Source organism: Catharus ustulatus, chromosome W, assembly GCF_009819885.2.
Source record: "Catharus ustulatus isolate bCatUst1 chromosome W, bCatUst1.pri.v2, whole genome shotgun sequence".
Classification (NCBI taxonomy): domain Eukaryota; kingdom Metazoa; phylum Chordata; class Aves; order Passeriformes; family Turdidae; genus Catharus; species Catharus ustulatus.
In genome coordinates this window covers 7,104,083-7,128,147 of record NC_046261.2, presented here as the reverse complement: position 1 = coordinate 7,128,147, position 24,065 = coordinate 7,104,083, and the positions used below count along the sequence as shown (strand labels likewise).

The following is a 24,065-nucleotide window of genomic DNA, read 5'->3' as shown; positions in this document are numbered from 1 at the left end:
AAATCCATATAAACAGAACCAAAGAATTTTCCAAGGAAAAAACATCTGAATTCATAACATTACAGTCATTTACATACTTAGTGAGACAGATAAGATATTGCAAATATTTTATGTTGGGGTTTAGGAGTCTTTCTTTTGTTTCTTTCTCAAAGAATTTCCCCCCATACGTGTTGCTAGGAGACAATAACAATCGTGTACTTAAGAGACAAAAAAAGTGGCTACAGATCAAGGGAGGGGGGCAGCTGGCTACTCTTTTTACCTGGGGGTTTCTCGCGGATGGGCAGAGATACCGCTAGAATTGGGCTGGGGAAAAGGGCTTAGGTGTAGGCCCTAGCTCTCTTGTGCTCTCGGCATTTGGAGGGGAGAGAGGCTACAGTCGTAGTGAGGGGAGTCCGTCACCACTGCTGAGTTCAGTCTCCTGCTGCCTTCCTTCTACCGTGAGGGGAGCTCTGCTCGTTGCACTAGGACCTCATTAACACCCTACGCTCCAAACAAAGGACCACTGACCATCTGCTCGGGCGCCTCAGGGGAAAACCCCGAGGCCCTTTCCCCTCCCAGGGAGCCTGCTGTGTTCAGAAACCGGGCTGTTGCTGCCCAGCCCCTCGCCGTTTCTTTGGCACTGCTCCGGGTTTTTTGCTATACTGTAGCTCCCGCATCCTCTGCTTGCCGAGATGTACTGCAGTTCCGGCTACAACTGCGGAGTTTCTGATACATCTTATCTACCACCCTGGGATTTTTCTCATTCCTGCCGTTCCAACTTTCTACTTCCGAGAATCCTGCTGGGGCACCGGGATGGGCTGCCTCTGGGGGGTTTGTAAAGCGAGCCTTTCTTCCATCGCTTCCCATCTCGGTCAAGCCGCCATTGACCACGTGATCTCCCAGCTCGCGCCGGAGCGCCCTCTACAGCCGCGGGAGAGTCATCGCACCTGCCCTGCCCACCTGGAGCCACTAGCGCCCCTGCCGGCTGTGACCGGAACTACACCAAAGGGGAAAAATGGCTTAAAGAGCAGGAAGAGACTGTTTATTGGGTTTTTCTGTTTTCGTTGTTGTTTGCCTTGTTATATATATATATACATATACTAGTAAAGAACTTTTATCCCTTTTCCCATATCTTTGCCTGAAAGCCCCTTAATTTCAAAGTTATAATACAGTAATTTCACGAATACAAGCCGCACCAATTTGACTAAGATTTTGCTCCTAAACCGGAAATGCGGCTAATAATCAGGAGCGGCTAATACAACCTCAGAAGTGCCTGCCAGAGTGCTGAGCCGAGCAGCTGCAAAGTCGGCATTTTGCGATTGTTACACATCGCTACTTTGTTGCACCGCAGGTGGAGCCTGGCTCCCTGTAGGCAGCACGGGGGGCGGGGAGAGAGGCGGGGAGAGCTCTCTTTCCTCCTCTGCCACAGCCCAGGGCAGAGACGGGGGGGGCCCGGCGCCGCCATTGCTGCGGCCCGGGGAGGAGAGGGGGGACCCGGGCCGCCCCTACCGCGGCCCGGGGAGGAGAGGGGGGACCCGGGCCGTCCCTACCGCGGCCCGGGGAGGGGGGGGGGAAGCCCGCGCCGCCATTGCTGCGGCCCGGGGAGGGGGGGGGAAGCCGGCGCCGCCATTGCTGCGGCCCAGGGAGGGAGGGGGAAGCTGGCGCCGCCATTGCTGCGGCCCGGGGAGGGGGGGGAAGCGCCCGCCGCCATTGCTGCGGCTCGGGGAGCCGACAGGAGCCCCGCGCAAGCCATTGCTGCGGCCCGGGGAGCCGACGGGAGCCCCGCGCAGCCATTGCCGCGGCTCGGGGAGCCGACGGGGTGCTTTGTCCCCGCCCGCCGCCGCCCCGGCAGGAGCGGGGAAACTCCGTCCCTGCCCGCCGCCGGCGCCACGGGCGCGGGAAAGCTCCCTCCCCGCCCGCCGCCGCTGCCGTAGGAGCAGGGGAAGCTCCGTCCCTGCCTGCCACCGCAGGGCAGCGCCGACCCGGGGTGACCGAGCCCAGTGGCAGCGGCGGCCGGCCCCGAGCGGCAGCACCGTGCTGGGCCACCTGGCCCCGTCAGCGGCCCCTAGCGGGCCGAGCCTGCACAGCCTTAGCTCAGCCAGTAAACCCCGCCCTCCCGCGGTTCTGTTACTAATTGCATGCGGGTCCTCGCTGCGAACGACAGAGCGGCTTATATTCGTGTGCGGCTTATCTATGGACAAAAACCAAAATATTTGCCAACACCCAGAGATGCGGCTTATAGTCAGTGCGGCTTGTATTCGTGAATTTACTGTAATTCAGAGGGAAGGGGGTCATATTCTCCATTCCAAGGGAGGTTCCCACCTTCCTTGGCAGACACCTGTCCTTCAAACCAAGACATTTTGGAAGTGAGCATAAATATGATGGCATAAGAAAGTGATTATTACAAAATACATTTGTCAGACAATTCTGCTCTCACTGTAGAGGTTTTGAAATACCAACCTCTAACAAAACATAGCTCATGGAGTCACAGATTTTTAAAGAACAAGTTAATACTGAAGCCTAAAATCCTACATCTAAAAAACAGTAAATGTTACTATCTACAAATTATCAATCTATGTCAGAATTTACCTGAAATTTCTCAAACTCCTCTTGCTGGTTGGTAGTCTCGCAAGGGAAGTGAAAATTTCTTCTAGTATTAACTGTCGATGTTTTTCATATCTGGAGAACACCTATTTAACAGTAACAGAATTGTTAAAAAACTATTTATTGCTACATAAAATATCACTTGTTAAATAATTTTTTAAAATTATATATAGAAACATACTCTTTACATGACATTTAAATAAATTATATTTAATGTATACCTTGTTTTAAATGCATTGCTTTGTTTATTCAAAGCAAGCATTTATTTATAAAATACATTAAACCTTTTTCAAATACAGTTTTTTTTAAATCTTCAAATAGCATAAGTGTGTGATAGCTCTTAAAAATACCATGTGTTTTAAATTTTTCTGCCAGTAGTATAATACACTGAAAGTCAAACAATGTAAGGCTAAGCTATCAGACTTCAGTATAGAGCAAAAGTCTATGGTAACATACATTAAACTTGAACACATATATAGTTTTAAAGCACATTTGAGAAACCTAAGCTTTGATGTTTGCCTGACATAAAGTATTAATTCAGTTTATGGGGTCAGGATTGTAGAATTTGCCTCTCCTTTTGTTCAGGCAGAATTACTTTTATAAATACTGGAGTATATAATCCTTACAAAGATGAAAAGCTTTCACTTCAACAAACACGTGTGTTGCACCGCAGTTTTCCTGAAAAAATATTTGATCTGCCCCATAAATTTTTTACATAGCCACCTCTTCTGAGGAAGAGGACTTGTTCTATTATATAGTTCTACTATATATTATATAGAGCTATCCTAATACTTCCATGGCTTATACCATTACATAAACTCTAATCTTAACAAAGGAAGTAAGAAAAACCACATTGTTAAGATTGTAGGTGTAGAAGAAATTACAGGTGACCTTGCCCCTGATAAGTCACGGTTGTATTAATTACCAAAGAATAGCCTTACCCTTAATGGGTCACAGCTGTGACTAATAAAAATAAGTGTAATAAAAGGGGTAGGTTGGTTGCTCAAGGGAACTTAGAGGTAGAGAAGCCCTAAAGAAATAGGAGCAGGACGGACGGACGGACGGACGGACGGACGGACTGACTGACTGACTGACTGAGGAATCTGCTGTGAGGTCATTCTGGGTTTTCAGTTAGACCCTGCAGTGGGTGCTTGCAGTCAGAGTTGAGCTAGGTGAAAGCTTGTGGTCAGAGGCGGCAAGGAAAATACTTGCAATCATATTCCAGTGAAAAATAACCTGCTGTCAGAGTCTGTAAAGGAAACCTACAGTGGGAATTTGCTGTAGTCAAAGTCTATGATTAGTTGGGGTCAGGAGGACTAGTCTGGAAAAAGAATAAACTGGGACCCTTTTCATGTTAGTAAATGAGAGTCTGTGTCTTGGCTCATTTCTACCCCTAATGAGAGATCTGCTGCAACAAACATTTCTTAAGAAAGAACAGGTAAGAGGAAGGAGTTTGTGTTTATACTTTAAACAGCATAACCAAAACTAAGTAAATTCCTTGGGTTAAGTAGGCTATGTCTTCCTATAGAGTACTCTGCAAATGGGAGGAGCTCAAGTAGCTTTAATATTGTTCCTAGATTATGATACCAAACTGTAAGAACATGCAAGAATAAAATTAGTTCTAAGCTCCAGTTCTCTACCAGCAAAAATACAGCCTATGTAAATGCCCTAATAACTTTCAGAAGAACATGAAACTACTGCAAATTAAAAATTACTTACTGCAGTCACTAATTTGATGGCACATAGCTGTAGTTCACTGACATTTTCTACAAAGAAAGGTGTTATTCCCATAGATGATATCTATCAACAGAAAAAAGTTATTGTAAGTATATTTGACTATTAAACTGATATTTATGCATTTTCACAAGTAGAGTATTCATTTATCAGGTAAGGTATTCAACAACATGTATTCATATGATTTACCAATAAAGTTATTAAAGGATATTTTAATACAATCATTCAACTTTTCTGAAGTGTACAATAAAAGCCATTTAAGATGTGAACATAACTGTAGAATAAACTAGTCACTGCTGTTAATAATTCAAGAGTTTGCACTGGTTTCATATTTCATGCTATTGAGACAATAACACTTTACAGTCTCTCTGGAAAAAAATCTCAGACAAAAATTTTTCTGATAAAACTTACTTGAAGAATAGTTGTATCAGTGAGAAGCTGTATCTCTAGCAACTCTGACAAACTGCTGACAATGTCACAAACTTTGTTATATAACATCACTATAACTCTTTGCTTGTGGGTGGAACATTTGGCACGTTTTGCTTTTGAACTTAAAACACCACCTAGAAAATAAAAAAAATCTTTAACTTTTTCAGTATTTCACATCAGATATTAGAAATATGATCATATTTCTCAAAAAATGTCTCCAAAACAAGTCTGCGACCGCAGCTTTGTAAACAAAATTTCTTAACAAAAAAAACCCAAAACCTATTTAGTAAAATCAGCTGGAAGGCAAGAATTTCATATTTTCATAATTGCTTTGAATTCTGGAACCAGTATTCTTAAAACTGTTCTTGAATACCCAGACCTTAAGATATGCAGATGACAACAAAATGCAAAACATTTAAGCATACTAACCACCATGAGGATCCACTCTATACACAGGATCATACTGAGGATAGAGAGTGTTTTGCAAATGAAATTTTGTGTATTGAATAACTCTTTCTATTACGTCTTCAATATATACAGCTTTAGGCATATTTGGTGATGTCATAATATTGATAGCAGTAAGACAAGCATCAGCAGATTTTGTTACTCTCTCCATAATAAGATCTCTCCATAATCTCTCCTCGTCTTCAGTGTCATTGTTCTGTAATGGGTGATAGAAAACAAGGTAGTGTGAACAAGAAGTTAATTTTTTTTTCCTTATCAAGTAAAAGATAACATATATATTTATATATATTTATATATTTACATACACACACATACAAAATGCAGTATTACCTTTATGATACAAAAAAAACTTGGTTTAGAAATCAACAAATGATTGTTTTACTAGCAAAAGGTTTGTAACCCTAAGTTACAGGTCTTTAATATCTCACTCCGTTCTTCTGGTAAAACATAAAGAAGTTTTCTGTGTATCATTGGGAAGCACTATGAAGGAAGACTGTCATTCTCTACTTAAGAATGGTATTTATTAATCAAAATCTAAACTCATTCATCTAGTGTTTTCTTCAGTGGCCTATACATACCAGTTGCTGCTTTGATCAGTCTAATTTTTGCCACGAGAGAGAATTCTTGCACAAAAAGACTGTTAAATCACACAAAACTCATGAGAATACAACTTTTTCCAGAGACCAAGTCATCTATATCACTGGGTTTAAAACACGTCTTATCAAATATGACCATATAAGGACTCAACAATCCTTGGGGGTCTCTTCCAACTCAGCATATTCTGTGATTTAGATTTAGCACAGGGTATGGAATCTCTGTATGTCTGTGTTTGCACAAGTTATAAAACATACATGAGGTTAAGTATGACCACACAGCACTACTGAAATATTGTAATAATGTTATTAGTAGCAAAACCAGGTGAAATTTTTAGTAACTTCTCTGGTGCAGAGAAAAATAATCTTTCTTCCCTGTATAAAAGTATAGGCTGTTATATTTCTTCCACTGTGGAAGGAATGTTTTATGGACCTGTAGAAAAGTAGAAAAAAAATGCCCAGTAGTGCAAGTTACACCAGTTACTGTGAATATTTCAGGATAAAACTATAATATTTAAAATTAGGTCCAAAGAAAACCTAATTGCTCTGAATACATGTTTGCTATAGTAAAACATACTAAATAATATAAACAAAAGAATTTTACTTCAAATCTTAAAATTTGGCAATCTTTTAAGCATGTACATATTAAATCAGGAATTCCTTTCACAAACAAACAGTATTTGAAACTATCGCTATATGGGACTCAAGTGAAGAAAACCCTGTTCTATACAGTGGTGTGAAATTATGTAATTTGAAAACTCACATGGTTAAGTAATGTGGAAAGCTTTGATCCATCTTGAATATTCTTCTCCAAAATATTCAAGACTTTTACTGTTTTATCTGTTGAGAGCTAAAACAAGAAACAAAACACATCAAACAACTGTAGGAACATAAAGGCTTCCAAATTGCGGAAAAAATGTCCAATCTTAGTATTGGATCTTGATTTGTCAGGTTTCTGACACAGCATGATTTAGAATGCTGATAATAGAATTAAACTAGTGAAAATATGTTCTAAGACTGCAATCAAACTTCATTTTCAACCAGAAAAATACATAGAAATGTATTTAAAATTGCATAATTCTAATGTTGTATAGTTATTGTGCTTTTACTTCTAGAAACAGAAATTTACCAAATATTAGTATCAATCCCAAATTCTAGCTGACTATATAGATCTTTATTAAGACAAAATCCATGTTCTATGGACAAGCAGAAATAAAATTCCCTGATACTTGAATTCTAATAAAAAGGAAACGTATTCTCAATAACTGTGTTAATTAAAACACTAGCACATTGAAAAAAAGTAACTCAAATTTACTTGCTGATGTTCTACAGAATTGTGATTAAATAATCCATAGAATATGCTAAACTCCAGGAGAATCAGTTTCATTCATCCAGATATTATTGGTGCTCACCTTTAGAAGCAACAAAATTCTGATTTTATGCATACATGTAAGTATGTATGCGAAAAAAACAGGTAACAGAGGTTAAGGGTGAGAACTACCAGGAAACACACTCAGTCTAATATGCTACAAAGGAAGGTAGAGAGAACAAAGAAAGAGCCATGAAGAACATCTAAATCTCAGACTGAAGAAAACCCTTCAGAGTGACTTGTATAAGTGGCTTCACAGACACTTCCTAAACATAATAAATGGTCATGAGGAGGTAGAGTAAGAATTTAATGCAAGACTTCCCAAAGCCAATAGTTCTAGGAAGATAAGGAAAGCAAGAATACTGCTTCTAAAGGTGTTATACCAACAGTTTGTGCCAACACAAAATTCCCTTGAACAAAAGTTGGGAAGAGTATGGCAAAGAAATCACAATATGCAGTCTACAAAAAATAATCTTATTATCAGCTTGAGCATTAAATCTTTTAAGTTTGAAAGGACTCTTAGGAGAGAGGAAGGTAGTGGACAACTCAGTGTGACGCTGGATGGACATCAGATATTTACATTGCACTAATGGCATATATCAGCAAGGGTGGAATTTTTGACTTTGCCAGCAGGTTCTGTTTTACTGTGGTTGCTCAACAGTAGCTGTAAGGAGAAAATTATGTGCTTTTGTGAAAGTAGATTAATTATTAGATTTTACTGCTCAGGCATGTGTTACCTATTGACATACAGTGCTTGGAGTCAGCCCTAACACAGACGACCATTTAAGAAAAATGTCTTGGCTTCAGAGACAGTAACAGTTAAGAAGTGGTAACTTTTTAAGCACTTCAGCAGAAGCACAACTGTTCACACTGTTTGTCACAGATACACCTGAAGAGGGTGGAATATTAGAGGGGGCACAAGTTTTTTGTATGTTTAACAAAATTAAATGTTAAAAAAAATTTAAATACTATGAAGATTGAAGATGTACCTTGTCCATAATGCCCATTGCCTTGATTTTTGCAGATTCACTACCCAACTCACTAAGCTGATGCTTTCCCAGTAGCAGTTCTTGTGGAATCTCATCATCATCACCTTAAAAGAAATTAATTAAAAATTAAGTCACATTTCTAATAAGACTTCAAGTCTTTTACAGTATTTTACAGTCAATATGAAAAAGCCAACTGAAGAAAAAGAACTCATTTTCCAAATAGCTAGCATATCATAGTTCCATCTAATGAAGACTGATGATGACAACTTGTGGTAGTGTTAAAATGACTACTTGTTAAATATGACTGAAAGTCATAGATTAAAAATATTTTTAATCCAAGGTTGCAGACACCATAGCTGTAGTGATTTGCTTATTATATTGCTCCCTTTGTTCTAGTTCTAAAAAATTAACGAATGATCTGTTATCCATTTCAAAATAGTCATGTTGGTCAACCTGAACTACTTCATCAGACACTTATGCTAAACTGGCTTAGTTTCTACTGAAATGGAGAAGGAGCATATAGTGATTCAGTGCTCCATCCATAAGAGAATAAGCACTCTGTGAATAATCAATCTCTGTTGGGCCAAAGGCCCCAACAGATGCAAAGTTATGTGCCTCAGAAATTACTGGTGTATTTGGTGTGTATGTCCAGGTTTTGGTAGCAGGGGGACTACAGGGGTGGCTTCTGTGAGAAGCTGCTGGAAACTTCCCCCATGTCTAACAGAAGCAACGCCAGCCAGCTCCAGGATGGACTTGCCACTGGCCAAGGCTGGATCAATCAGAGATGACAGTGATGCCTTGGGGATAATGGAGTCAAGAACAAAAAAAAGTTATTGTGCAGATGTAATTGGGGCCAGAGGAGAGTGGGGTGAGAATATGTGAGAGGAACAACTCTGCAGACACCAATGTCAGTGCAGAAGGAGGGACAGGAAGTGCTCCAGGTGCCAGAGCTGAGATTCCCCTGCAGCCTGTGTAGGAGCCCATGCTGGAGCAGGGGGATGCCTGAGAGGAGGCTGTGACTCCATGAGATGTCTGTGCTAGAGCAGGGTCCTGGCAGGGACCTGTGAACCCATGGGGAGAGGAGCCCACACTGGAGCAGGTTTCCTGGTAGGACTTGTGAATCTGAGGGACCCACACTGGAGCAGGCTGTGCCTGAAACTGACCCTGTGTAAGAGTGATATATATTGCAGCAGTTTGTGGAGAACTGTAGCCTTTGGGAAGGACCCATGTTGGAGAAGTTCATGGAGAACTGTCTCCCATGGGAGGGACTCCATGCTGGAGCAGGGGATTGACTCCAACTCCTCTCCCTGAGCAGTGGCAGGAACAATGGGCAATGAAATTGACCATAAAGCCCATTCCTGTTTCCCTGTGCCACTGGGAGGGAGGAAGCAGAGCTGAGAAAGTGGGGGGAAGGTGTTTTAAAGGTCTTGTTTTACTTCTCATTATTCTGCTCTGAGTTTGTTAGTAATAAATTCAATTAATACCTCTAATTCAAGCCTGTTTTTTCCATTATGGTATTTGATGAGTGATCTCTCCCGGTCCCTATCTCAACCCATGAACCTTTTGTTAAATTTTCTCTCCCCTGTCCAGCTGTGGAAGGGAGTGAGAGAGAGGCTTTGGTGGGTGCCTGGCATCCAGCCATCTTATGTTAGCATTCTTTGCAAAGATACATTTGACAGAAGATACCCTAATGATGTCCCAAAGAGGTATCCTTTCCACTCCAAGGGACTATTATTTGTCTCATTGTGATTTATGTCCCTTTTGGATTCTGCAGGGAGGAAGGATATTCTTCCTGTAGTAGCAAATGAAATTGGAAAGGTAAAGGCCTCCACTAAAAGTAGAAGCCATATAAATGCAGTATGCCACAGTGTGTTTCACAGGCTATTAAATCACAAAGAAGGAAGTTTGAAAATACAGAGATGCAAATTCCTTTCTTGTGTTTTTAATTGGGGGAAGCATTTTGAAAATTTTTGCCATATTACCAAAAGCTGTAAAATCCATGTCTTCTAAATTTTCCAAAATATTCTCTATTGAAGCAGCAAATCTTTTGAAAGTAGAAGAATCCATCATTTCTGGTGAAAAAGAAATGTATATATAATTATTTTATATACAAATCAGAAAGTACAAACTATACAAAATAAATATCCTAAAATTACCTTCAGGTGTTAGTTTAGGTTCATAAGCTTTCCTCTTCTTTTGTTTTTCTTTTTTCTTCATTTTTCTAGCTACTAATTAAGAGAATAAAGGATTGTTTACACTTTTTATGCTTATATTCAGTATTGCATGTAAAGATGTTTATTTTAAAATGTTTAACTTATCCTTTAAAAATGCACTAGTATTATGGAAGAAATTATTTTTTTAAAACAATCAGTTACCCTCACTGAGGCTAGGAAGAGGAGAATAATCATCCATCTCAGAGTCATTTGGACTGCGATTACGATATCGGCCACTACCAGAAGTCCTCCTTCCTTCATGACAATAACCACTTCTCTTGTGGTCACCAGAACTTCTTCTATCATGTTCTTCATACTCCCAAGCTTCATCTCTATCCTTTTTATGTCTTTTACGAGAAGCTAGAGGACAAAAATTCTACTTTTAATAGCTTAAAATTACACATTTGCAAGTTAAACACTATTTTATAGATGTTCTGTAAAACAAGCAAACACTCTAAAACTATAATATAAAAATCTGTTATAGCATTATTCCTAAAATTTCTTTTGAATTACATGAAAAAAGTACCTAAAACTGGGAAAGATGAGCAAACAGTTAAAAATGTACAGGGCATTTGTAATTTTATACAAAGTCAGGTAAGTAGAACAAATCAAAATAAGTTGCATCCTTTCATAAGAGAACACTGAGGTCGAAATTCTGACTATTATTGGGTGTCCATGTTCCAGTTCAGTGACTGCTTTGCCCATCTAACACAGTGAGTTCCAATGAGACTTGGTAACCTAGTTACTTAAAGATATTCTGTTTTTCCAAGACAATTAAAATTTTGTCTTGATATATATTGCAGGAGACTCAGTGTAAAGGAGAAAGCTGGAGTCACAATCATGGGCCAGGCAGCAATGATATACCACAGAAGGTTATTAAAATCAGTTTTCAGTCAGGACCAAAAAGCCTCGCACAGCTGAATGTTGAAAAACTGGGATAAATGTTCTATACAAAACCAGAAACTTGGTGGAAATAAAGTGTGTGTAGAGAATAGAGATTTCTTTGTTTTCAAATATAGTCCTGAAGGGCAAAGAGTGCTAAGATGTAATAGAAAAAGGATATGGAGAAAGGAGGTAATTTCATCCATGAAATCAGCCAACTCTCTCCATTATCTAACAGGAAAGCAAAGATGTCTAATGCAGACTTTGCTATGAAGATCAAAATGGCTCCAAAACATTACATTCTAGACTAGAAGAGTTTATTATTCATGTGAACTTGTATATAACAGCCCTGACATCTCTGTGTCTCTACCAAAGCCTCCTGAAGTTTAGAGAGGTATGACTGTATAGAGGGTTGTTTCTGAGCAAAATGGCTCCAAGCATTCAGACAGAACTGGAACAGAATTGACAAGTTCTTTCCACAACCCCAGTTTATTGAGAAGAATAGGAAACATACCAGGATATAGTCAATAGTCAGTCCAGGCTCAGAACTAATGAAACCAATATTGAGTGAGAGGTGATACTAATGCTCTGCACTGCATCCTAGAGGGCTTCCACTTTTGAAAACTTCTGCACAGAGGTGGTTCAAGTGTTAAAGGTAATAACTTAGTTCATGTTTTTCAGCTGTTCTGGTTATGGATCAGACTTACTTCTGGAGGCAGTACAATCATGTTCACGAGGCCTGAGCTACTAACACTCAATTTTAAAACAGTTGAGAGTTAACTGCAACTGAAGAAACAAAAACCTGTCTAGGATAACTGAAGTGAGCATATTGGAGAAGAAAAGTAGGGGGTTTATGGGAAAAGACTTTACACATTTCAACTGATTCTTTTTCCCCATGAGGCAGTATTTTGTGGAGGTAGATTAAATCTGTCTCCACAGTTTACAAAAAATCAGTATCAATTTATGCTATGTAGGACAAATTCTGACCCCAGCTATATCTCCATGAGAAAAGTAACTTCCAATATTGCTTTCCAGCAGAAATATAAACTGATCAGTTTATCAATGCTGTGCAACAAAATAGAATGCGTTCGAGTTGTGCTGGCTCTGCAAGGCAAATAACAAGAACATAGGAACAGCTATTCACAATCAGTTATTGCTCTACAAAGGTTATTTTCAAGCACATAAAAATGAATAAAATGTAAGTACTAATAATATTTCAGGAGTTACTATTAATTTTATTCATAAAGACTACTCAGAACATAAACATCCAATTTCCTTCTAAATTCTGCCAAACATTTATGCAATAACAGTTATCGCTCATTGAATGAGATTTAATAAATTTTTAATTCTCATAATTTAATTTAATGAAATGACCTTTCTCCATGAGATACTCAAAGAAATTTATCTTCTATAACTATTTCATATTTTTAAAGTTCAGTTTTAGACAACCAAAAGAATTCTGAAATACATATCTGTAACACTACAAATCGATTCAATGTACTTGTCACAGATCTTTCATTCTCTTGATCATTGTCTTGTTTTACCTGAATTCAGTTTTACAGTATCTTTTGAGAAATATTATAATTTAGTTTTAACCCAGATGTCCTCAATGAATTGTTTAGAAAGATGACCAGATCTCTTGAGTGGATGTAATGAACCTAGAATCCCTTAAAGCATATAATTACTGTGAAAGTTTTCCATAATTTATTTTACTCCACATATAAGAATTTCAACAGCCACTGGGGCTTATATGTACTACTTACATTCAAAAGCTTCTTCACTGTCATTGTCTTCATCAGAACTGATTTCAGTATATTTTGGTTTCTCATTAACTGTGCTACGTTTGCGCTTGTTCATTTTCACACGTTCACAAAGTGGCATGGTGGATTCAATTTCTGCCAGGAGATCAGGAGGTAATTCCTTTAACACTGACTGATCTATGCTACCTATTAGTGAAGAGTAAGAAGAACAAATGTGAACCTGAAGATAATAATAAAGGCTCAACACTACAGTCTTTTCTCAGGAACTGCCAAAGTATGTCCACTAATAAATATTAGCGCAATGAGATATACTTGGATGTATTTGACAGCCCTTTCTAAAGTTGCATTTACTGTTCACACTGTAACTAGAAATTAACATAATACATTGCATACACATCTCCTTCAATAAAATATTTTGTTAGGCATATAAACAAATTCAAATTGGTGAATTTCCTTTGTAAAAAGACATTCTTGCTCTATTTCCATAAAATTTAGTCTTATTTTGTTTCATTCTTGGAATTCAGCAGGTTTTCTAACAGCGTATGCAATTTAAGAATTCATTATGCCTAATTAACAGTTCAGTTTATTCTCATTCAAATTATTTAGTGCACTCAAGACAGTAATCTTCCTATTTCCAGCAGTTAGAGACAAACTGTGGCAGAATCTCTGGGGTCTTATCCCTAAATACAGACAAAATCATTGACATTTCAATCTCTGCTTCAGATTTTTTTTCTTACCTCTTATTAGTAGTTTTATAATGCAACCCAAATTTTTGTTTGATTTTGTTATAAAGCATAGATGAAATATTTTCATTTAATATAGAAAAACAGCAAGCTGAAACACATCGAGTTTCTTTTCCAGAGAGGTAAATACTTAGATATCATCACATGATTCTCAGCACATTTTGAAATTATGATTAGGCCCATATAGTCAGTATAAAGGAATTTACAGTCATAATATTTTACAAGTGACACAAGGAAACCAAATTAATTCAAAAGTATTTATTGGGGGTTTGTTTCATGTATTTATTTATCAAAGAACTTATTGCACAGATTTCAAGATTATTGGACTAAACTGTTAACCTTTTTCCAACAACAGAACAAATGCCTTTGTTATAAGTGCCTCTCTCTCCAAGAAATAGAGAGAAAATCAGAAATAGAGAGAAAATCACCTGCCAATTGCTATACACACACATCCACACAAATTCTCCAAGAAATCATCTTCTGGATGATAATTCACTTTCTTAATTACATTAACTATATCACTAACATAATTTTCTAAAATTTATTTTCATTTTTAGACAAATATTCCATCTTCTAATCCAAGTTTAGTTCCTCCCCCACTTTAAACAACTTTAAAGGGAATTAGAAGAGCCTGAATAACAGAAAATCGTTTCCAACAATAAAATGTTCACAATATTGCTTTTAAAAATGCTAGAAAACATTTCACAATGTGGTTTACCATGGTGCTTTGAAATGATTAGTCTTTGTGGACTGGGCACTAGATTGAAGGTAGGCAGAAACAAGTCAGCATGGACACATCAGTTCCTCTGTGGCCATCAGCAGCCGACTGGATGCCAGCCAGGTCTGATCTGGATGCTGCGTAGCCATGTCTGAGCAGTGGTATCCCTACATTAATACTCTTTGAATGCCTATGTGATGTCCGAAGAGAGTTAGCATACATTCAGCTTCAGACTAGAGGAAAATTTGCACATACATGTTCAAGACAATTTCTACAGGTGAAATTGCTAGTGGGCCTCAGATCCTGGGTTATTTTAGCATGGATTCTCCATGTACTGTTGGTAATTTCATTGAAATCAGAGGGACAATACACAAGAGCATAAAGCCTATAGGAAATCTGGCCAAATATACTGCAAAAACCAGCTGCAAGTAAAGGAACAAAAATTGCATTATGATTCATACAGATGCTTAAAAGCTAGATGGGCTAGATGTACTTACACTAGCAGGAGTATTTTTCTACAAATATATCTTTAAGCCTCTCCTAGTCTACAATGAAAAGTAAATTTAAAAACAGAATAATTAGTAAGACAGATTTCTTGGAAAGGAAATAAGAAAAGGAAACAAATCAGTAATGGATTGTATACCGATCTTGGCAAGAGTTCCATAACCAAATTCTAATTCAATTCAATTTCAAATTCAGTTTTAAATGTTTCATGATTTAATTTTAAGACTGTAAACATTTTGAGGAGCTGTTAGAACAGAATTAATTCTTAATTTCCTTATACTGTGCACAAAGAACATATCAGTAAGATAAAAAGTGATATATTTTAAGTAAGAAAACACAAAAAAACCACTCACCAAAACAAGTAAAAAATCACAAGCTACTACTTTAATACCTCCTAGGAATATCTATTCTTGCTTTCCTTATTGATTTTGTTCTGGACGTAGAACACTACTCAGTCTTTAAAAAGAAGTCAATTACCACAGTGTTAGCTATACATAAATGAAAAATAAAAAATGAAAGTACTGTAAATAGTTGGAAAAATAACTATTTCCTTTTCAAAAGTTCTAACTATTCTATGTTCTCCAATATAATTTCAACTAATGCTTGAACTGTACTCTCTCCCGTTACAGATATTTTAGATGACAGTATAAGCTTCCCTCTTTTTCTTTCATTAGGGAATATGAAAAGCTTTCTTGAATAAAGAAGGGAATAGCAGAAAAGAGAACAATAAATTATTGCAAAGAGGTCCATAATCTGTCTATATAGTGTTTTGTCACATTGCTCCCTGGAATGAGTCTGCTGCATGCCCAGTTTCCTTAGCTGCTGAGTATTGTAAATAACCAAATCTAAAACGTGTTTTACTTGTGCAGTACACAGGAGTTGAGCATGACTGCACATGTATGAACAATTCTGAAATACATGGAAAAGGACTCCCCATCCTTTCTGGAGAATTTCAGGGATATTATAGACTGTGAAACTTCAGTCAAGGTTTTTAAAATATTTTACTTTATTACTTATGTTATTTTGAGTCAGGGCAACCCAATCTTCACTAGAAACATCTTACTAAATTCCATTTTCATAGCTCCATATTTTATGATAAATGTACTATTTGTACAGAGTAACAGAGAAATACTTAAGATATCCAGTTCCCCATAAGAATCCAGTCACATGGCAACAAACATTAGGTTATAAACCCCATACTAATGTCTTTTCAGTTTACAGAATATTTTTCAAAAACATTTAAAAGGCAATAGAACACAAAATTATTTGAAAGCATCTACAAAAACATGTATGATCAACTTAGGTTTTTCAATTTGTTTGATAAGTTTGAGAAGAACTGGTACCTACTTTCCCATTATTCTACTTTCTGAAAAATTTTCCTTGTCAACAGAATAATGTTTTTGTAATGTGCGTGATCAGCATATATGGTATGCCTGAAATGGACTATAGGCACCAGTGTTCTTCAGACATGACTTCAGTATACTCTCAAAGCTGTTGCTACTATTAAAATAAACAAACAAACCCCACAAAGAATGCCATCGCAACCAAATATTTGTTGCACTGTAAGGAATCAAAATGCTGATAAACTCCACATTAGTGAAACTGAAGGATGAATCACAGAGTAGCTGTAGGAACAGTTCATATTAAAGAACCACATACATGAGCAACCACTTCTTCAGTGCTTTTCCAAACCTATGCAATGCTGTTCATGACTTACTAGTTGCTTGCTGAAGGAAGAACATATGCTTGGTTTTATTTGATTGCTATTATAAAAAGATTTCTTAGAGAAGATATTCTAGAATCTTCAGCTGTTAGTGAATATCCACTGACCATCAAGATGCATGTTGATCACCAAGCAATCCTTGAGAAATTATAATACAGCTAAAAACCAGACAGAGAAACTCAGCTAAAAATGAGGTCTGTAAACTTTCTCCCATATTCTGTTTTAATCTGGGAAGTTTTTCAAAGGGTTTTGCAATGTACAGTAAAATGAGTTCTGTACATGTCTAGTGGATATAGTATTTCCCTTCTTCATGTATGGCTTAAAAAAAGAATGGCAAGGCACAGATATAATTGAAAGTTCAGCATTGCTTTTTGTTCATAACTTGATGGATGGTTTCAAGTTTGTACAGTTTTTAGCTAATATTTATGTAAATCTAATCTTTAGAATGATCCAAAATCACTTTGCCTTGAAGTCAAATAGATCTTCCTGATTCAGGCAGATGTACCCATCACCAGAATGCCTTCAAGAGAGGTTGAACATTAAAAAAACCCACCAAAAAACATAACATTATTTTGGACATTTATTAGATCCATTCAATATGGAAAGCACAACTATACTTTGACACAACAATTAGTGCGTTCATATTAGATTCACCTGGCTTGTTATGGTAACTTCAAACAAGTAGCTATGGAAAAGGGGATGATGCTTAGGTCAGCTTTCCAGGATCAGAGAGGCTGTTCCTGCCATAAAATCAAAACCAAATCTTCTCAGTAATGATTCATTTTGCTTTTCAAACTATGGAAAGCAGACGTATGGTTTACATTTTGCTGTAATTTCCTATTAACTGACAAGTCCACAAGATTTGAAAATATTTATAAACCTAAACTCTGATTTGCTACTTCCATAAGAGATAGTTAGTAGAGTGGAAACAATCCATATAAGTTTGCTTATATGATTACAGTAATTTCATGATTATAAGCCACACCATTTTGACTGAAATTTTGGTCCGACCTGGAAGTGCGGCTTATAATCAGGTGCGGCTTATATATGGACAAAGAACGAAAAGATGCTGTTTTAGTTTGGAGGACAAGTGCCTGCTGAGAAAGGCAGGAGCTTCTCTTTGAAATGGAGAATGTAAACTCCCTCCCTCTAAATTACTATAATTTCAAAATCAAGGGGCTCTCAGGCAAAGATATAGGAATTAGGAATAACAGTTCTTTACTAGAGAAATTAAAATAGAAATACAGTACTGCAAAGAAACAAACCCCAAACCCTGACAAAGTCAGAGTACAACCTGACACCCCATCAGGCAGGATGTTGGTAGCAGTTCCATTAAATGGTGGTTGCAGTCCTCTTGCAGTGACAGATGTGATTCAGTTAAAGCAGTGGTCCTGCAGAAGGTGCAGTTTCCCTCCGGAGGTCCAGTGGTGATGTGGAGAAATCTGGTTTTCCTCTGGAGTCCAGTGGAGAAAGGGGCTACCTTAGTGTCCCAAAACCTCTGTTTTTATCTTGGTAAGAAATGTTGGGCTCTTCCCCCTGGCTGGAGCAATTTCCAATGGGATGAAGTAATTTTATCAGTCACACAGTGGGACTCAATGGGCCATTGGCAGAAAATGACTCGCTGGAGGAAGGATGGGTTGTGAAAAGATAAAGAACAATGCCCCGCCTGGTTTCAATGGATGGCCCGTTAGCAGAATATCTCCCGCAGAGATAAGGATCACTGCCCCCACCCTCAACAGATGGTGATAGAATAGATACCTTTTATCACACTCTGTATTGTAACCCAAGACAGTTGCCGACACCTGGACATGCGGCTTATATTCAGGTGTGGCTTATGTATGGACAAAGAACTAAAAGTTGCCGACACCTGGAAGTGTGGCTTATAATCAGGTGCGGCTTATAATCATGACATTACTGTACTTTGAAATAACCATGAGATCAAAATTTCCTGTTTGCACATACATCTATTGCAACAAATGAACACGTGCTTTAAGAAAAACTGCCCCTGAAGTTCATTTAAAAACTATTATGTTAATGAAGTATTTTGCATAAATTAACTTTCCATAAATGCTCTTTTCTATTTCTGTGTGCTAATCCTTTGTAATAAGCAAAGCTGCAGTTAATACAATTTCATATTTGTAATCTATTTATACCTCCTATTTTAAAGTGCAAATTTTTCCACATATCAAGACATTATAGAAAAGAACACACAAGGGTTTAAGAAGGAACAATGACACTTGTTTGGAGTGTGGATATGAATCTTAACTTCGTATTGTCTCAGTGTTTAGAAGTTTAAGTGTAGCCACTCCCCACATTCTGGAACTTCAACACTAATGAATTGCCACACATCTTCATTTTGGCATTAAAAACACACACACACATACACATATACAACTTACATATTTCAGCTCAATTTTGCCCTCCCCTCACTCCTTTTTAGTCACAGAAGACATTAAATATGCTTACTGGACTCTTATTATTTTGCCAATGCTTAGTATATCCAGTCTTGCTGTTCTTCTCTAGATACCAAGCTCACCTTACACGCCCTTTCTGAGCATTTGATAGAGGATGCTCCAGTGGTTTTAGGTCTACCTCCCTTATGGATGACTAGGTTACTAACTCTTTCAAGTCATTTTGGGTCATCACTATAACCACACTGATAAAACGTCCCGTGTCAGACATATATACAGGAAGGAAAGCAGTTTCTTTCTGGATTAGTTCAACCAACCTTCAAATTCTGCTAAATCAAATAAAATATACTCTTACTCCATAACAAGAATACCACCTTCTTGTTGTTGGATGGCCCTATAATTGTAACTACAACAGCACAGACTCACAGCTTAATTTTATTACAACCACTTGTGCAGATAAGGTTCTATTTTAGATTAAAAACTAAAGGAAAAAAGAGGGGATAAAAGCACTTCCCTGCTTTATAAAGATGTTTGGAAAATAAACACCCTTTAAAAATGGTAAAGTATTGTTACAGTATAGCACTCAGGCAGTACAGTGCAAAGGGCCACATGACTACACGTGATTGATGAATAGCTTACTGGTTAAAGCTGAAAATTTTCAGCTATCCCTTAGTGGGCAAATTTAATTACAGTAATTTCACAAGTATAAGCCGCACTTGATTATAAGCCGCACTTTCGTTCACAGCGAGGATGCTCGCGCAACAAAATAACCAATTTGTAACAATCACATGATCGCGGGTTTTACTGGAAGGTGCTCAATTTGCGAGCTCCGCTCCCCCTGCAGGGCCGGCGGAAGCCCCCGCCTTCCCCCGCACCGCGGCGCCAGCGGGACGAAGCCCCCACCTTCCCCCGCTGTGCAACAGAGTGACCAATTTGTAACAATCGCGCGATCGCGGGTTTTACTGGCAGGTGCTCAATTCGCGAGCTCGACTCGGCCCGTGGCTTGCACTTACGGGTTGGCAAATTTCAGAACTTGGTCAATATATTGGACGCTCCGGAGTATAAGACGCACTTCCAGGTCGGGACCAAAATTTTGGTCAAAAGGGTGCGGCTTATACTCATGAAATTACTGTACATCCTTTCCATCATGCTCTCCCTTAAAATGCTCCATTACATCTTTACATCTCAGTCCGTGGTGATCAGAGTTCCCTGCTCACTAGCATCACAATACTCCAAATAATTCTGTGCCCCAGAGAGTTTGAAGAACAGAAGGGGAAACACAGGGAAAACACTATCCTTTTATCAAAATGGAATTTAAGGCATGAGGAAAGTACATCTGCTCATAAAACAGAAGTTACACTTTTATCTCAATACCATATCATCAGCTGAAACACACCATCAAGATGAATACTGATGAAAATAATCTGAGTAGTCATGCATTTACTTTTTCCCATTCTCTGCCTTAAGGTCTGTGGAAGGTGTGGAAGGTGTGGAAGGTATGGCAGGTGCATCCCCTGGCAGGCGGGAGAGAAGTACTGTTCAGAAGTATATCCTATATCATTTCATAGAACCTGCTTGAACACATCTTTCAAAATAATTTTTCCTCATCTATCCTAATACTGGCACAAAGGAAAAGCTCTAAGGCTTGAGATAAGCAAAAGGAGAGGTTTGAGCTCTCTGGTTATATTACAGTCCTTAGCTCTGACTTTAAGAAATGGGACACAGGCAGGTTGGTGGGTCAGAGAAGAATCTGGACACAGAAATTGAATGTGTCTAAAAAAAGACTGGATGGGGCACTCAGTGCCATGGTTTAGTTGCAGTGTTAGCACATGGGTTGAACTCTATGATCTCGAAGGTCTCTTCTAACCTAGTGATTCTGTGATTCTGTAATTCCATGATGTAGATGTCATCATTATCCATAGCTAAGCAGCACAGATTCAGAAAGGATTTTTCAATTGCACAAAGTACTCTTAGAAGAAAGAAATTTTTGACAGAGGGAAGATATTTCCAAAGAGCACCCTGAAGGATCCAAAGATCAAGGAATATACCCAATACATATTCTCCAAAGATGCCAAGAAGCATAAACTCACTTTACATTGATATCAATGATTTCCTCAAGCTATCTGATTTCTGCAGCAACTATAGTCACGAGTTATTTTATTCCTTATTGCTATCCCTTTACTTCTCATCTTTATAAAAATTGATAAAAGGCTAGAGTAGTTTTGCAAGATACTTCACAAAAAATATAGCAGTACTCAGAGTAAAATGGAGCAAGATAAACAATTTAAATAAATGCAGTGCTGCACAAAGAACTTCACTTTTATGAATCTACTATTAATGCTTGTAATCTGAAATTTATGACTGATGCATTTTCCCAACCGTGTATTCTGACTAATTTAAAAACTGAGCCATGGGGCCTCACCTAAGGAAAGAGATCTTCATTAAATATAATCAAATCAAACCTCAGTTTTTCTTCTCATCAAACTCCTATATAATCAATATAATACAACCAAGGTCTTTAAAGAGAACAAGCAAAACAAATTCCATTATTTATATCTGTTTTGTGACTATAGGCACATCATCTGCTTTTACCGTGCTCTATCATGGAAAGATTCTCACACTTTATCACTGAAAATATCACATGAAGGTACTCTTGTTTTACTTCTTCAAAGTACAGTAATTTCACGATTATAAGCCGCACCATTTTGACTAAAATTTTGCTCCTAACCCAAAGTGCAGCTTACACTCAGGAGCGGCCAATATATGAACAAATTTTGGAAATTTCCCAACCCGGAAGTCCGAGTTCGCAGCAGCCCTGAGCCGGAGCCCACCCGGCCCCGGGCGGCAGGGCCAGCCGTGGCGCAGCAGCAGCGCTGCCCAGCCCTGGAGGGTGCAGCGGCACTGCCCGGCCCTGGGGAGCACCGCAGCAGTGCTCCGCGGCCCTGGGAGGTGTGGCGGTGGCGGCGCTCCCCGGCCCCAGGAAACAGGGTAGCAGCGGCGCTGCCCGGCCCCGGGAGGTGCAGCAGTGGCGGCGCTCCACGGCCCTGAAAAGCGCGGCGGCAGCAGTGGCCGGGCACGCCACACCCCTGCTTCCTGGGGGCAGTGGTCGGAGACGCCGCTCCCCCGCTTCCCGGCAGCAGCGGCCGGGTGCGCCACTCTCCTACTTCCCGGCAGCACCGGCCAGGCACACCGCTCTCCCGGTTCCTAGCGGCAGCGGCAAGCGGGGCCAGGGCTGCTCCCTGGCGGCCGGCCTGAGCGGGGCCGAGCCAGTAAACCCCGTGATCACGCAATTCTGTTACTAATTGGCAACTTTGTGAAAGTTGCACGTGGATCCTCGCTGCAAACGAAAGTGCGGCTTATAATCCTGTGCGGCTTATATATGGACAAAGACCTAAATGTTGCTGACAACCGGAGCTGCGGCTTATAATCAGGTGCAGCTTGTAATCGTGAAATTACTGTAACTTAATTACATTAACAACAAGAACAAAAAAATGCTGATATTTGAGCTTTTAATATAAAATACTACAGGAAATACTCAAAAGGTAATTAAACAATATGCATATTTAAGTAACCTTTATTTGATGCAAACAACAATTTGGTAATTTGAAGAACAAAAAAGGTCTCATCTTTTTCTTTTCCATTCATTGGTAATATTACCATGAAGCAAAAATAAATCGCAAATTTCAATTAAATAGTTTAAATATTCCTACACCGAAACAGCCACTTAAAATGGTTGAAAATGTCGAGTAACAGAAAAGTTCATTTACCAGAAGTAAATGTGAGGGTTTCCCTTATTTGTATTTTGCCAAATTTACCCTTTGTCTAGAAGAAAATCAAAAACAAAAATTTTGATCACATATCCCTGCACATATGCCAAGAAATAACATCCATATTTAGATAAACATGACATAAACAAGTCAACACTGCATATTGTAATATCAAACAAATTCCTGGCCCACATTTTTACATATTGCAATTCATTGTTGCAAAAATAAATTATGCAAAATAGCTTCAGCTTTTCCCAAAAATAAGAGGAACCTGATCAATCATTTATACCCATGAACCAAAGGCAGTTTCAGACTTTCAATAAATTGCTCTGACAAATTAGGTAATAAATTTCTATCACTTACATGCACCAAAATAATTTTTCAAAAGTGAACTAGTTAAACAATGCACTCCTAAATCTGCAAACAAATAACATTTCAGATGAACCAAAGAACAGTGAAATTATCAGATTTGGTCAAGTTTACTGTTGCTGCTAAGAAGTAGATGTGCAAGAAGTAAATTTCACTCTTAGTATCAAGAGATGACTTAAGAACAACTGTGAGCGCAAGAATCAAAACATTTACCTTAGTGGCAAAGACAAAAATAGGAAATAACTCAAGCAACTTCCAGGCAAAGCAGTGTGCCGAAAATGTCTCCTATTGTACTGGTAACAGATCAACACAAGAAAGGACTCCAGTGTGCAACTGCTGAATTCCTTCTGTCCTGTCTACCTGATATCAGTTTATCTAACATCTACTTCTGGAAAATTAACATCAAAGCCAAAGGCCCTAGAGAGAATGTACAATGCCCACACATCCTAGCACACTTTTTGGAATAGAAGAGATGCACCATACTGAAAAAAATCCCTCCAAGTAGGAACAATCCATGCTAGAAAACCAAGATCTTCCCAGACTATTGGAGTTAACTGATGTTATTTACATATATATATATATATATATATATATATATATATATTTATGCCTCAGATATTTTTCAAACCATGAACCTATTCATTCCAGAAAGGAGAAAAAAAATAGAGCTAAGTGAACAAACAGTATATTAAAATGGATCCTTTGAAAACCCAACATATCTTTAAATAGTTCTAGTGTCACGAGGAACAGCCAGTTTCTCTTCTAGCCTAGTTAAGTTGAAAAGAGGTAGTCACCAATATCTCAGAAAAGAGG

At 38.5% G+C, this 24,065-nt stretch overlaps 1 protein-coding gene across 4 annotated transcripts in view; it reads right to left on the bottom strand.

Moving 5' to 3' along the window:
- The window catches only part of LOC117005088 (nipped-B-like protein), a 174,179-nt gene that overhangs the window by 36,649 nt on the left and 113,465 nt on the right, over window positions 1-24,065 (bottom strand). For all 4 annotated transcript variants that reach the window (XM_033076350.2, XM_033076349.2, XM_033076347.1 and 1 more), the window contains 10 exons: window positions 13,021-13,203; window positions 10,538-10,735; window positions 10,319-10,390; window positions 10,145-10,234; window positions 8,163-8,266; window positions 6,568-6,654; window positions 5,176-5,407; window positions 4,729-4,880; window positions 4,303-4,383; window positions 2,569-2,669 (listed from right to left, as the gene is read on the bottom strand). In XM_033076350.2, coding sequence (XP_032932241.1) covers window positions 2,569-2,669; window positions 4,303-4,383; window positions 4,729-4,880; window positions 5,176-5,407; window positions 6,568-6,654; window positions 8,163-8,266; window positions 10,145-10,234; window positions 10,319-10,390; window positions 10,538-10,735; window positions 13,021-13,203 — 1,300 coding nt within the window. The remainder of the gene's footprint in view (window positions 1-2,568; window positions 2,670-4,302; window positions 4,384-4,728; window positions 4,881-5,175; window positions 5,408-6,567; window positions 6,655-8,162; window positions 8,267-10,144; window positions 10,235-10,318; window positions 10,391-10,537; window positions 10,736-13,020; window positions 13,204-24,065) is intronic.